General features: G+C 42.0%; 1 protein-coding gene across 5 annotated transcripts in view; it reads left to right on the top strand.

Moving 5' to 3' along the window:
* Positions 1–544: 544 nt before the first annotated feature.
* The window catches only part of ilrun (inflammation and lipid regulator with UBA-like and NBR1-like domains), an 87,226-nt gene continuing 73,461 nt past the window's right edge, over positions 545–14,309 (top strand). The window contains exon 1 of one of the 5 annotated variants that reach the window (XM_060845547.1): positions 545–960. In XM_060845547.1, the coding sequence (XP_060701530.1) occupies positions 806–960 (155 nt within the window). In that variant the 5' untranslated portion in view covers positions 545–805. The remainder of the gene's footprint in view (positions 961–14,309) is intronic. The other 4 variants (XM_060845543.1, XM_060845544.1, XM_060845545.1 and 1 more) reach the window with 4 other exon arrangements.

The raw sequence follows: 14,309 nt of genomic DNA on the forward strand, positions 1-14,309 counted from the left end.
CCAGTCACCTCCATAATAATCTACATTTTGCTTTTCTTCAATATTTTGAAGGACTCACTGTAAAACAAACTTTAAGATATTTGTCCAAATCGATAATGCATTTTTGTTTCACTATTCTTTGTATAATAAACATTGCTGTACAATAACTTTCAATCATAAGAAGCTCACATCTGAAATACAGACTCCTTTGTTCTTACTACACAGATTTATTCAGATTGTGCTGCGGCTCCTGACTTAGGCATTTACTAGTAATATTTTGTTTTCACACAAGGTCTTACTATGTAAAAAGACAGACCCTTACAACCACACCAACACAACGCACGCATTCTGTTCGACATGCCATTCGGTCCTGCACCTGTGTCAATCATAGATAGAAAACACAGCCCCAACCAATGACGTCCTCCGGTGTGAGGAAGAAAGGGACGCCATCTTTAGCAGGCAGAGTGTGACATCAGAGCAAGGCGTGACGCATCGGATGTGTGACGTCAACTGTGGGGTGACGTTGAGTATGTGTGACATCAGAGCCCGGGGGTGACGCCGGGCGAGTGAGTGTGACTGGCGGGGAGGGTAGGTCTGGCTGTGCGCGCATGCGCATGGCCTGCGAGAGGGGGAGCGTGCGGTTGAAGCGGACGCCATCGGGACGAGGTAGCGACAATGTTGAAGGGGTAGGCCTCGGCCTCACCTTACACGTCACAGCGCGCCCGTACACAGCAAACTGAACGGGGGCCCCCTCACCGACGGCCGGGCCCGGCGGCACTTCAAAGACACAAACCAGAAAAGAGAGAGATCAAGAAAGAGAAAAGCGATGGACGTGGATATGGACTTAGATCAGGACCTGATGCAGAAATTTAGCTGCATGGGAACCACCGACAAGGATGTGCTCATCTCCGAGTTTCAGAGGCTGCTAGGCTTCCAGCTCAACCCGGCCGGCTGTGCGTTCTTCCTGGACATGACCAATTGGTAAGCGGCAGGCCTCCCCAGGCCCTACCTTTCTTCCTCCTACTCCCTTTTTGATAGGCCGACAGTGCTCACTCAGGGCCTTGTTGTTGTGCGTCTTTCCGCGGATTACATAAGCGGCTCCAGTGGGAGGGGGGACGCTACCATCAGCCTCCCTCCTCCGTTACCGAAGGGGTGATTGTTCGAGATTCGGGGAGGGGCCTCTGTTCCGGCCCTTTGCCACAAATGTACTTTTAACAGCAGCGCGCCTTTATCAATTGGGCGCTCGGTCCTTTTTCTGTCGAGTCATTTTGCAGCAAGGCTGAAAGGTTGTGTGATATGCTCGTGTACGGCTGGTGGTGTTGCTCACTAATTAACCATCTATTGATTTTTTTTCCCTCGGTGTTCAGGCAAAACAATTTATTTCTGATTGCACACTCGTGGAGAGTTGGAGTTGATGAGAGTTGTCTGTTTAATGACCTTCAGTACGATAATATTAGAAAATTATAATAATGTTATTGATGCATTGCTAGAAATTTCTACGTAGTTTGCAATATTTCTGCATTTTTATTTGAATGCAGTACTGTCTCAGTTTTCGAATGACTTTCGAGTGGATTGACAAAGGAGTAGAATTGTAGAAATTCTTGTAAGATTGAGGTTAAAAACTTCAAACTGACCACTTTCTGAAAGTTTTTTTTTGCAGGTGGTGAAGGGATTGCAAATTTGCTTGTTTTTCTTTTTCCTTTCATATTAGAACTGTTTGAGTGCATTTATATTTTATGTAACATGTTGAATGCTAACTGGTAATGCTGAATGTGAACCAGGTTAAAAGTATAGTTTAAAGCTTGAAAGTACTGGTTTTTGTTCTGATCTTGGTGATGTGATGTGATATGATTAGTCCTATGTTTGCTTGTATTTTGCAATTTAAAGTTCATAATATGTGTGATATTTTCATGTTCTGCATGATCTAATCAAATCCTTATTGCTTTACCACATATTTCATTGTTTTGGAAATTAGAATAAAGGTGTTAGTTTCTGTTTCTTCTATCAAGTGCATTGGAGTGCTGTTTTTGATTAAGGGTACTATTCTAAGTACAAGCTCACTATTTATCAGAAAGGAGGAGCTTCAAGTTGATAATGCTTTTGAGTCTTTTTTTTACAAACATCTGTGTTTCATAACCAATAAATTACTTTTAGGAGTACAGTCTTTGTCATGTAGATAAATACTGTAGTCATCTTATGCACAAGATTCAACAGCATTGGAAACAGGCTGTTACTTGTAATGCATATCAGGTGTGGGGTTGAATAAATGTTGGCAATGCTGTTAGCTGAAAATATCTTTTTTTATTTCTCCAAAAACAGTAAAGATAGAAAATACTTTGGAAAATTCAAATTTACTCAAAGCATTAAAGTTGCTGGTTACATAGGAAGTATAATGGGTACAGTGGATGAGAAATTATCATTTTAGGTGAGTCGATACCTCAAAACCTCACGCAACCTCCTAAACTTGAACATAGGTGAATGCTTTGATTCCTGAAGACAGAAATTTTATAGAACTAAATCAGTTACAATTCTAGATGAAAGGTGTAATACAGAATATGATAATGGTTTTAGTTGTGCCTTGCATGTTCATTTCCAACTGGTGTAGTTGTTGCAGGTATGCAGCAACAACAGCCACCTCCTTTTATTTGTGCCTTTTAATGTCATCAAAGGTACAGAAACCTTGAGAAGAACATGAACTAAATAAAATATTGCGTTGAGCCACATGAAATATTAAAACCTTGGTCAAATAAGTATGTATCATTTACCCTTTTGAGGTCTTGAAAAATCCCTTATATGCTATGTCTATGTGGGAACCACCTCTGGGTGGCTGCTCATTTTGTTGTTTGCCCATGGGATGCTCTGTTTGGAAATCTACATAGTCAGAGAGACGTAGAGCACGGAAACGGTCCAACTTGTCCACGTTGATCAGATATCCTAAATAAATGTTTTTTTAAGACCATCCAATTCATATACCCATCCTGATACCTTTTTAACTGTTATAATTGTACCTGCCTCCACCACTTTCTCTGGCAGCTAATTCCACACGTGCACCACGCTCTGTGTGAAGAAGTTGCTCCTCAGATCACTCTTAAATCTTTCCCCGCTCACTTTAAACCTATGCCCTCTAGTTTTAGACTCCCCCACCCCAGGGAAAAGACCTTGTCTATTTACCCTCTCCACGCTACTTGTGATTTTACAAACCTCTATAAGGTCATCGCTCAGCCTCTGCTCCAGGGAAAGTAGCCCAAGCCGACTCAGTATCGCTCAAACCCTTCAACCTGGCAACATCCTTGTAAATCTTTTCTGAGCCCTTTCAAGTTTCACAACATTCTTTCTTTTGGAGGGAGACTAGAATTGCATGCAGCAATTCACAAGGGCCCTCATCAACGTCCTGTACAGCTGCAACATGACTTCCGAATTCCTCTACTCAATGCATAGGGTAATAATGCCCAGAGGCCGCTTTCATTATCTTATCTGCCTGTGACTCCACTTTCATGGAACAATGAACCTGCGCTCCAAGGTCAGCAGTACTCCCCAGGACCTTACTATTAAGAGTTCAAGTCCTGCCCTTATTGGCCTTTCCAAAATGCAGCACCTCATTTTCATCTAAATTAAACTCCGTCTGCCATTTCTTGGCCTGTTGGCCTATCGGGATCAAGATTCCGTTGTACTCTGAGGTAACCTTCCTTTCTGTTCATTCGCCCTCCAATTTTGCATCATCTGCAAACTTACTAACTTTACATCCATCGTGAACGTCTTTGCGATGTAGTCATCTCGCCTGCTTGATTCTTTTTACCTGGATTCTTTCATAAGAGAAAACGTCTATCTTGTTGAGACCTTTTCTGAACTTAATATGTTTACATTTCCTGAAATAAGGTGCCTAATATTATCCACAGTAAACAATACAAACATGTGAAATAGGAGCGGAAGTAGAGGTCAGGTGTTTGCTTTGCTGTTCAGTATGATTGTGGCTGGCATGTTTGTATTTCGAATTTCATATTCCCGTCTACTACTCAAAATCTTTGTCGTCTTCATCAATAAAGAATCAATCCATCTCTGTCTTATGTGCAACATTGGAATGGAGTTGATGGGAGGGGGGGTGCGCAGGAGAGAGAGAGATGGAGAGAACAGGCAGGGTGGGGAAGATGATCGCAGGGTTCCTGCCCTCGGCACTCCATTCTCTACCCCGTCCCACCCGTCTCTTCACGTGCATATTGAATGAACACCCTGACCATGACTACCTTTTAAAGAAGAGAATTTACGTATCTCAGGTCTGAAAGATCTGGAGGGGGTAACCCAGGTTTTAAGACCATGCCCTTCATTGTTTTGGATTAACCCATAAGAGGAAACATTCTATCCACATCCACTTTTGTCGAGACCATTTATACACTTGAATCAAGTCACTGTTCTGAAGTCCAGTGAAAACGAGCCCAGCCTATCCTGGTGACGCAACCTACTCATTCTGGGTATCAGTCTAATGAACCTCCATGCATTAACATTCTTTCTTTAAAAAGGAAATCAAAGCTGCACACAGTATTCAAGATTTGGTCTCACCATTCCTTTTATAATGTTCTATTTTATTGGACAGTTTATGGTTAGCTTTCTTGATTATGTGCTGTACACCAACTTTCGTACCATTGTTTTGTGACTCCTGCATCAGGACACTGAAATCCTTTTGTAGCTTTGAATATTGCAGTTAATTTCCATTAAATAATTCTTTTTTAATTTTCTGTCAAAGTGAACAACTTGATATGTTTCCACGTTATACATGTGCTTAATTTTCGTCCGCTAGCTCAACCTGTTAAGTGTTTGCAAATTCCTTACACCTATCTTCTTCACAGTATACTTCCTACCTGACTTGGTGTCATCTGAAAAAGTAGCTATCATGTCTTTTCATCTGTCATCTAAGTTATCAAGTTATAGTTTGTTAACATTGGAAGAGTGGGCAAATGTGCATGTGTGCTTAATTGGGAACATGCGTGTGCGTGGTTCCAGTTCCTGTATATCTTTGCAATGTGCACACAAACTGTTCTGCATGTGTACAGAATATGTGCGACATTGGAATAGAGTTGATGGGGGGGGGGGGGGGGTGCGCAGGAGAGAGAGATGGAGAGAACAGGCGGGGTAGGGAAGATAATTGCAGGGTTCCTGCTCTCAGCTCTCCGTTCTCTACCCCGTGTCCTCCCCCCTCCCTCCCCTTCTCTTCTCGTGCATATTTGTGGCAAATATCATGCATGGCCTGCAGTGTTAGCAAACACAACCAAAGTTAGTAGAAATGTAATGATTGCTAATTACTGGGATATTTCAGAAAACTCAGAAATATATACAGAGTGTAAAGATTCTAAAGGGAGGACACTCCATCAAGGTTTAATGGTTAACTAAAGTAGTTAGAGTAAGCATCAAAGTTAAGAAGAAAGTACAGCTGTGCAGATATGCAGCAAGTCAGATAATTGGTCAGAATATACCGGATGACAGAGGTAACTGAAAGGTCATCAGGAAGAAATCAGACTATGACAGGAAGATAGGTAGGAATGTGAAAAACTTTAGTAAGACCTTCTACAGGTGTCTAAAAGGAATAGGGTAAACAAAACTTTTTTTGTGTCAATTGTGGAAGATAAGGAAATGGTATGTGAGCGTATATTTTACTTATGACTTTGCTGTAGATAATACAAATAAAATTTCAACAATATCTGTGAATCAGAAAGTGGAAGGGAGAGGTGAATTTACAGAAATTACAAGTACCAGGAAGTAGTACTGACCAAATTGATGGACGTTCAGGCTGATAAGTTTCCAAGTCAGGATTCCGTTGTCTTTGGGTCTTTGTAGATGCTGCAAATGAGAGAGCAGATGTCATGGTGATAATTTTACAAAATTCCTAGATTCAGAAATGTGGGAATCTAAGATCTGAGCAAACATAACTAAATTACATAAACAAGAATGCAGGTGTTAGAATCACTTGCTAAATGAATTACCTCCTCAAACTCAAGGTAATTGGGAAGAGTGGTTTCAATGAAGGGAAAACATATTTAACTAACTTATGGAAATTCTGTGAAGCATTAACGTGTGCTGTAGATAATGGGAAACCTGGAGACCTACTGTACTTAGATTTCCAGGTGGCATTTATTGCAGTACTGCTTAGTCATAGAGATGTACAGCATGGAAACAGACCCTTTAGTCTAACTTGTTAATGCTGACCAGATGTCCAAAATTAATCTAGGCCCATTTGCCAGCATTTGGTCCATGTTCCTCTAAATCCTTCCTATTATGTACTCATCTTGATGCCTTTTAAATGTTGTACCAATCTCCACCGTTTCCTCTTGCAGTTCATTCCATACATGCACCATGTGAAAAAGTTCTCCCTTTAGATCCCTTTTAAATCTTTCCCCTCTCGCCCTAAAGCTATGCCTTCTAGTTCAGGACTCCCCCACCCCAAGGACAAGACCTTATCTGAAATTGAGGATTTGGTTAAGAAAAAGAAGGAAGCATATGTCAGGTATAGACAGGAGAGATCGAGAGAATCCTTAGGGTATGAAGGAAGTAGGAGGATACTTAAGAGGGAAATCAGGAGGGCAAAATGGGGACATAGCTTTGTCAAATAGAATTAAGGAGAATCCAAAGGGTTTTTACAAATACATTAAGGACAAAAGGGTAACTAGGGAGAGAATAGGGCCCCTCAAAGATCAGCAAGGTGGCCTTTGTGTAGAGCCACAGAAATGGGGGAGATACTAAATGAGTATTTTGCATCAGTATTTACTGTGGAAAAGGACATGGAAGATATAGACTGTAGGGAAATAGATGGTGACATCTTACAAAATGTCCAGATTACAGAGGAGGAAGTGCTGGATGTCTTGAAACGGTTCAAGGTGGATAAATCCCCAGGACCTGATCAGGTGTACCTGAGAACTCTGTGGGAAGCTAGAGAAGTGATTGCTGGGCCTCTTGCTGAGATATTTGTATCATCGATAGTCACAGGTGAGGTGCCGGAAGACTGGAGGTTGGCAAATGTGCCACTGTTGAAGAAGGGCGGTAAAGACAAGCCAGGGAACTATATACCGGTGAGCCTGGTCTCGGTGGTGGGCAAGTTGTTGGAGGGAATCCTGAGGGACAGGATGTACATGTATTTGGAAAGGCAAGGACTGATTCTGGATAGTCAACATGGTTTTGTGCGTGGGAAATCATGTCTCACAAACTTGATTTGAGTTTTTTGAAGAAGTAACAAAGAAGATTGATGAGGGCAGAGCAGTAGATGTGATCTATATGGACTTCAGTAAGGCGCTCAACAAGGTTCCCCATGGGAGACTGATTAGCAAGGTTAGATCTCATGGGATACAGAGAGAACTAGCCATTTGGATACAGAACTGGCTCAAAGATAGAAGACAGAGGGTGGTGGTGGAGGGTTGTTTTTCAGACTGGAGGCCTGTGATCAATGGAGTGCCACAAGGATCGGTGCTGGGCCCTCTACTTTTTGTCATTTACATAAATGATTTGGATGCGAGCATAAGAGGTACAGTTAGTAATTTTGCAGATGACACCAAAATTGGAGATGTAGTGGACAGCGAAGAGGGTTACCTCCGATTACAACAGGATCTGGACCAGATGGGCCAATGGGCTGAGAAGTGGCAGATGGAGTTTAATTCAGCTAAATGTGAGGTGCTGCATTTTGGGAAAGCAAATCTTAGCATGACTTATACACTTAATGCTAAGATCCTAGGGAGTGTTGCTGAACAAAGAGACTTTGGAGTGCAGGTTCATAACTCCTTGAAAGTGGAGTCGCAGGTAGATAGGATAGTGAAGAAGGAGTTTGGTATGCTTTCCTTTTATCGGTCAGAGTATTCAGTACAGGAGTTGGGAGGTCATGTTGCGTCTGCACAGGACATTGGTTAAGTCACTGTTGGAATATTGCGTGCAATTCTGGTCTCCTTCCAATTGGAAAGATGTTGTGAAACTTGAAAGGGTTCAGAAAAGATTTACAAGGATGTTGCCAGGGTTGGAGAATCTGAGCTACAGGGAGAAGCTGAACAGGCTAGGGTTGTTTTCCTTGGAGCGTCGGAGGCTGAGGGGTGACCTTATTAGAGGTTTACAAAATTGAGGGGCATGGATAGGATAAATAGACAAAGTCTTTTCCCTGGGGTTGGGGAGTCCAGAACTAGAGGACATAGGTTTAGGATGAGCGGGGAAAGATATAAGAAAGATCTAAGAGGCAATTTCTTCACGCAGAGGGTGGTACATGTATGGAATGAGCTGCCAGAGGAAGTGGTGGAGGCTAGTACAATTGCAACATTTAAGAGTCATTTGGATGGGTATCTGAATAGGAAGGGTTTGGAGGGATATGGGCCAGGTGCTGGCAGGTGGGACTAGATTGGATTGGGATGTCTGGTCAGCGTGGACGGGTTGGACCAAAGGATCTGTTTCTATGCTGTACATCTCTATGACTCTACTTACCCTATCTATGCCCCTCGGCTCCAGGGAAAACAGCCCCAGTCTATTCAGCCCCTACCTATAGCTCAAACCCTCCACCTCTAGCAACATCCTTGTAAATCTTTTCTGAACCCTTTCAAATTTGACAATATCCTTTCTATAGGGATGAGCCCAGAATTACACACAACATTCCAAAAGTGGCCTAACCGATGTCCTGTACAGCTGCAACATGACCACTCAACTCCTATACGCAATGCTCTGACCAATGAAAGAAAGTATACCAAACACCGCCTTCACTATCCTATATACCTGCGACTTCACTTTCATGGAGCTATGAACTTGCACTCCAAGGTCTCCTTGTTCAGCAACACTCCCCAGGACCTTACCATTAAGTGTATAAGTCCTGCTTTGACTTTCTTTGCAAAATGCAGGACCTCACGTTTATCTAAAAAGCTCATTGTGCAGCTCGTTGTGCAACTCATTACCCCCTGTACCCGCCCCAAAAAAAAAAGCTCTGGCAAGAATGTTACTGCAAAAATAAAAGCTCCATGGTAAAAGGGTAACATTTGGTTGGATAGAAGATCAGGTGGCTGACAGAAAAGAAGATAAATGAATGGACAATTGTCTGATTGGCAGGAAGTGATGAGTTGGGGCTCCTCAGAGGCCTCAATTGTTTACAATTTATGTTCATGACTGGGTGCATTTGGTGACACTATGGAGCACGAGCATTATTTCCTGCAAGTATGTGCATGTGTATTAACGGATACAGCTGTGAATTTAGCGGGGGGTTTTTTGAGAATGGGCTGGATATTGGAGATTTGAACCATTCGTTCTCCTTGGCAGGCACCGGAGCAGGCTTGAAAGAAGGCAATGGATGGGATGAGGATGGAAGGGGAAAGTGATGGGTCGAAGATGGGGAATGGTTCGGGGTGAGGGTGTGTAAGAGAGAGAACAGACTGGGCCAACCTCTGAAGTCTGACTGTTTGAAGGGCCACAAAAGAGGAGTAAAATCTGTAAGCTCAACTGGCTGCGTGAGAACCTGGATACTGGTGAATCGTGCAGGATCTCTGCCCACAGTCATCTTCTGCAGTAAATTCAGCTGAGACTGTCATGCCAGAGTATAGCTGTTGAGCCATATCGGAGTTGGAACATGAGGGTTCTGCAGGACATGGAATACTGCGTGAATGCTAAGTGAGTGGTTACCAGCATTCCTCATCACCTCCCTAGCTGCAGTGGTTTGACACTTATTTCATAGCAGCTAACGGTGCCATGCTTGTGCAGTCATCTCTTTTAAATATTTGTCAAGCACAGCAGAATGTGTTTTAAAGGGGTTATGTGTGTGTTGTTAAGGTATTAGCATAAAAAAGACAAATGTTGTTTTGCCACCTCTTGTGAAGTTACTACGGCTGGCTCACATAATGGAAGGGACAGAATCTTGTGTCACATGTTCCAAGGATCATCCAAACGTGCAAGATCCAACATGCCCAGAGAGAGTTTCAAGGTTTTGCAGCTGTGGAAACACCAACTGCAACAGAAACTTTCAGTTTTCTTGATATTCATGCTGATCATGCATTGGACTTAACTCATGGAACACAATGACCAAAATAAACTGTCAAGTGTCTAGCGTTAGAAGGAGTAAGAACAAATAAATGTCTTATCAAAGCTAAACTGTTGGAGGTGAGGAATCAAAAACAGAATGATCCTTTGAGAGACTGCAAATAGTTAATGTCGGTTCGCAATATCCAAGAAAAATACTCGGGGAATTGCTTGCTGTGTGGCAAATGTGGGCCCACCACATTACTGCAATATTTTCAGTCAGCCCTTGTTTTATGAATGAATAAATATATACAAACTCCTGTCTTCTATTGATGGAATATGTTTTTTCTCACTTTCTAACATGTGGCACAATGGAATATTTGGATCCATTATATACAGCATCATTAAAAATTTAGAAAGAAGCCTTTGGAGCTGATAGTTAATGTAAGGCTTTGATGTTTCCCTTCGCATTATTTAAGGCCATTCAGATAACTATGTATTTAAAGTTTGTGAAAAGATTTGTAGCTCGGGTGCTCGTTGTTGTGGTTCTGTTCGCCAAGCTGGGAATTTGTGTTACAGACGTTTCGTCCCTTGTCTAGGTGACATCCTCAGTGCTTGGGAGACTCCTGTTAAGCACTTCTGTGATCTTTCCTCCAGCATTTGTAGTGGTTTGAATCTGTCGCTTCTGGTTCAGTTCCAGCTGTCCGTTGCAGTGGCCGGTATATTGGGTCCAGGTCGATGTGCTTTTTGATTGAATCTGTGGATGAGTGCCATGCCTCTAGGAATTCCCTGGCTGTTCTGTTTGGTTTGTCCTATAATAGTAGTGTTGTCCCAGTCGAATTCACATTGCTTGTCATCTGAGTGTGTGGCTACTAAGGATAGCTGGTTGTGTCGTTTCGTGGCTCGTTGGTGTTCATGGATGCGGATCGTTAACTGTCTTCCTGTTTGTCCTATGTAGTGTTTTGTACAGTCCTTGCATGGGATTTTGTACACTACATGGGTTTTGCTCATGCTGGGTATTGGGTCCTTCATTCTGGTGAGTTGTTGTCTCAGAGTGGCTGTTGGTTTGTGTGCTGTTATGAGTCCTAGTGGTCGCAGTAGTCTGGCTGTCAGTTCGGAAATGCTCTTGATGTATGGTAGCCAGTCTACTGACTACCAGCCAGACTACTACAACCACTAGGACTCCAAATCGCACACAAGCCAACAGCCACTCTCAGACAACAACTCACCAGAACAAAGGACCTAATACCCAGCATGAGCAAAACCAATGTAGTGTACAAAATCCCATGCAAGGACTGTACAAAACACTACATAGGACAAACAGGATGACGGCTAACGATCCGCATCCATGAACACCAACTATCCCCACACGCAGATGACGACAAGCAACGTGAATTCGACTGGGACAACACTACTATTATCGGACAAACCAGAGAACAGCCAGGGAATTCCTAGAGGCATGGCACTCATCCACAGATTCATTCAATAAGCACATCGACCTGGACCCAATATACCAGCCACTGCAACAGACAGCTGGAACTGACAACCGGAAGCGGCAGATTCAAACCACTACAAATGCCGGAGGAAAGATCACAGAAGTGCTTAACAGGAGGCTCCCAAGCACGGAGGATGTCACCTAGGCAGAGGACGAAACGTCTGCAACACAAATTCCCAGCTCGGTGAACAGAACTACACAGATAACTATGTACTTTAAATCTGAAGAAGGTAAAGCATATTTTTTTGAAAAAATGTTGAAAGAGAAAATTAAGTATTTGGAGACTGCTTATCTTTCTGTCAAGACATTTGGTGTTCCAGTTCATGGTTAGAACAGGTAAGCAGAGCTAATGATGCTGACTGAGTGATGAATTCTGCATATAACTGTTTAGGAGCAATGGAGTAAAGTGAGCTGCTGCCTTAGAGATAAAAATAAACGTGATGCCATTTTGGTGTTTTGAGTCTCGACTGGCATAATTAGCTAGTAATAAAATGAAACTCCAGCAGCTTTGTGACTAGTTCAGAAAGATGTGCAATTTCTTGCAAGGTAAATGTTTATTTCTAAATTATCACCGTTCTTCAATGTCTGAATATAAACCATATTCTAGCTGGAAAACAGAGAGGGGAGGGTAGCACATATGTAAGCTTTCAGTAAGGGATCAAAGCCTTTATTTTTAATGAAGGGCTCTAGTTATCCTCCAGTTATTATAGATTGCCTGCCTTTGTTCTTTTCTATTTATTCACTCAGAATGTATCATTGGAAAAGCCAGCATTTGTTGGCCTTACTGAATTGCCCGTGAAAAGATGGCAGCTGCTGCCTTGGGCACAGAAGTCTGTGTAGCGAAGGTACTCTCTGCTGTTTCGCAGCAAGTTCCAGGGTTTTGGCCTGAAGACAGTGAAGGCAGTATGTTTGTTCGTGATGAGATTGAGATTTGAAAGGGAACATGGCAGCTGGCATTTTTTGATGTTTCTTCTGCCCTCGTCTTTTTAGGAATTGGGCATGGCAGATTTGAAAGATTCTGTTGTAACTTGAGCTACAGTGCATCTAGTGGATAGTCTCTTGTCATGGTGCTGGAGGGAATGAATGTTGAAAGTCTTCAAGGGGACAATTTTGAGTTTAAGAATGACTGACTGGCCTATCACTGAGACCACTCATTTCTTCCTCTGTCATATGACTTTACTTTGCCTTGGCTCAGCTCCACTACTGTTGAAGCTCACCTCTGAGCTTTTGTTATCTCCGGCCCTGACAATTCCAAGACAGCCCTGCCTGGTCTCCCACTGTAAAGTTGAGGTAATCCATAGCTGTTCTACCAATGCTTTAGATTATGCAAAATTTCACTCCCCCTTGGTCTTTGTGCTTGATGATCCAATATGACTCTTGATCATACAATGCTTTCTTTCTCCATGGTGTCACCACTCCTCATGTAGGTCACCTTCATTACAATCCTCTGATCTGCACTCCTTAAATTTTGGTCTGTTGTGCATCACCAGTTTTAATTTCTTAATTGGTGGTCTTGGTACCCATCTCTCCTTTGCCTTGATTTCCTCCTTTTAGGAAACTTTTGTTTTATAATACTTCCATGAAGTACTTTGGAACATGGTATTTACTCGTGACTGTATAAATAAATATAACTTGTGAACAGACTGCTGAGTTGCAGAGGAATTGGCAACTTTAATAAATGACGTGTTGAACTTTTTTGTAGAACCTTGGCGATTGATTAGAATAATGTGTAATTTGTAATTTTGTTGAACTCTATTGAGCCATAGAAAGGTTATGGAGCAATGTGCTGTGCCTCAAACTAATCATATCCTGTGCATTAAGGAATATATGGTTCAGAGTGGGATTTGATATTTAAGCTGCGCTGCTTTTGGTGTTGAAGTCCCACTAATGCTGCTTATTGTAGCAAAACTAGTAATAAATAAAATGTAACTACAACCAATTTGGCATTCTGTTCTTAAATGCCATTTTAAAAATGGTCCTCAATTTGGAAAAGGTTTCTTTAAAATTGCGTGGAAACCATGTTTGTTTGCCGCCTTGTAGAGGCTATCAAGTTTATTTATGATTGGTATTGAATATCTGTTCTTGAAACCTACTATCATCTTTTACTGAGTTTTAAAAAAAAAAGTCTGGTGACTGACCTGGAAACCTCTAATTTGAATCGCACCAAGTTGTGTAACATGAACAGAAATTTGCTGGAAAAGCTCAGCAGGACTGGGAGCATCTGTGGAAAATGACCCATCCTCAGAACATTGTGTTCTATGCTTGTGTTTATGGAATCATCTGCATGGTGTTGAAATAGTAAATGGGGCAGGATGTTCTTCTTTATATTATGTGGTGCCTGTTTCATTCTAGTTTGGGGTTTGGTATGAGAAGGATATTGCTTGCCTCAAATGTAATTTTGTGTTTAAGTTGACTCGAATTATCTAATTTAGTGTGATGTTAATAAATATAGAGTATGACGTCTGTGACCTTTTACATATATAAGAATGATTTGCTTTCTCTGCTTGCCTCCTTTTTAGAAAAGTTATTGCTGTTAAATGTAAAGCAATATTCAGTACCACTGGTACATTTTGGAAGTAAGACCAGGGTATTGGAGTAGAAGTAGGTCATTTGGCCCTTCGAGTCTGCTCTCTGCCATTCAATGAAATCATGTTTGATCAGATAATCTTGAATACCTCATTCGTGCTTATTCCCCGTAACCCTTGATTCCCTAAGTGATTACAAATCTGCCTATCACAATTTTGAATATTCTTAACGACCCAGGCTGCTATGCTGCTGTCTGAGAGAAGAGCTTCCTCCTCCTCTGGAGTGCTAACTGGATGACCCCTTTCTGAGATTTTATGCCTTCTGGCCCTAGAATCTTCTGAAAGAGGAAATAAGT

Source organism: Hemiscyllium ocellatum, chromosome 26, assembly GCF_020745735.1.
Source record: "Hemiscyllium ocellatum isolate sHemOce1 chromosome 26, sHemOce1.pat.X.cur, whole genome shotgun sequence".
Lineage (NCBI taxonomy): Eukaryota > Metazoa > Chordata > Chondrichthyes > Orectolobiformes > Hemiscylliidae > Hemiscyllium > Hemiscyllium ocellatum.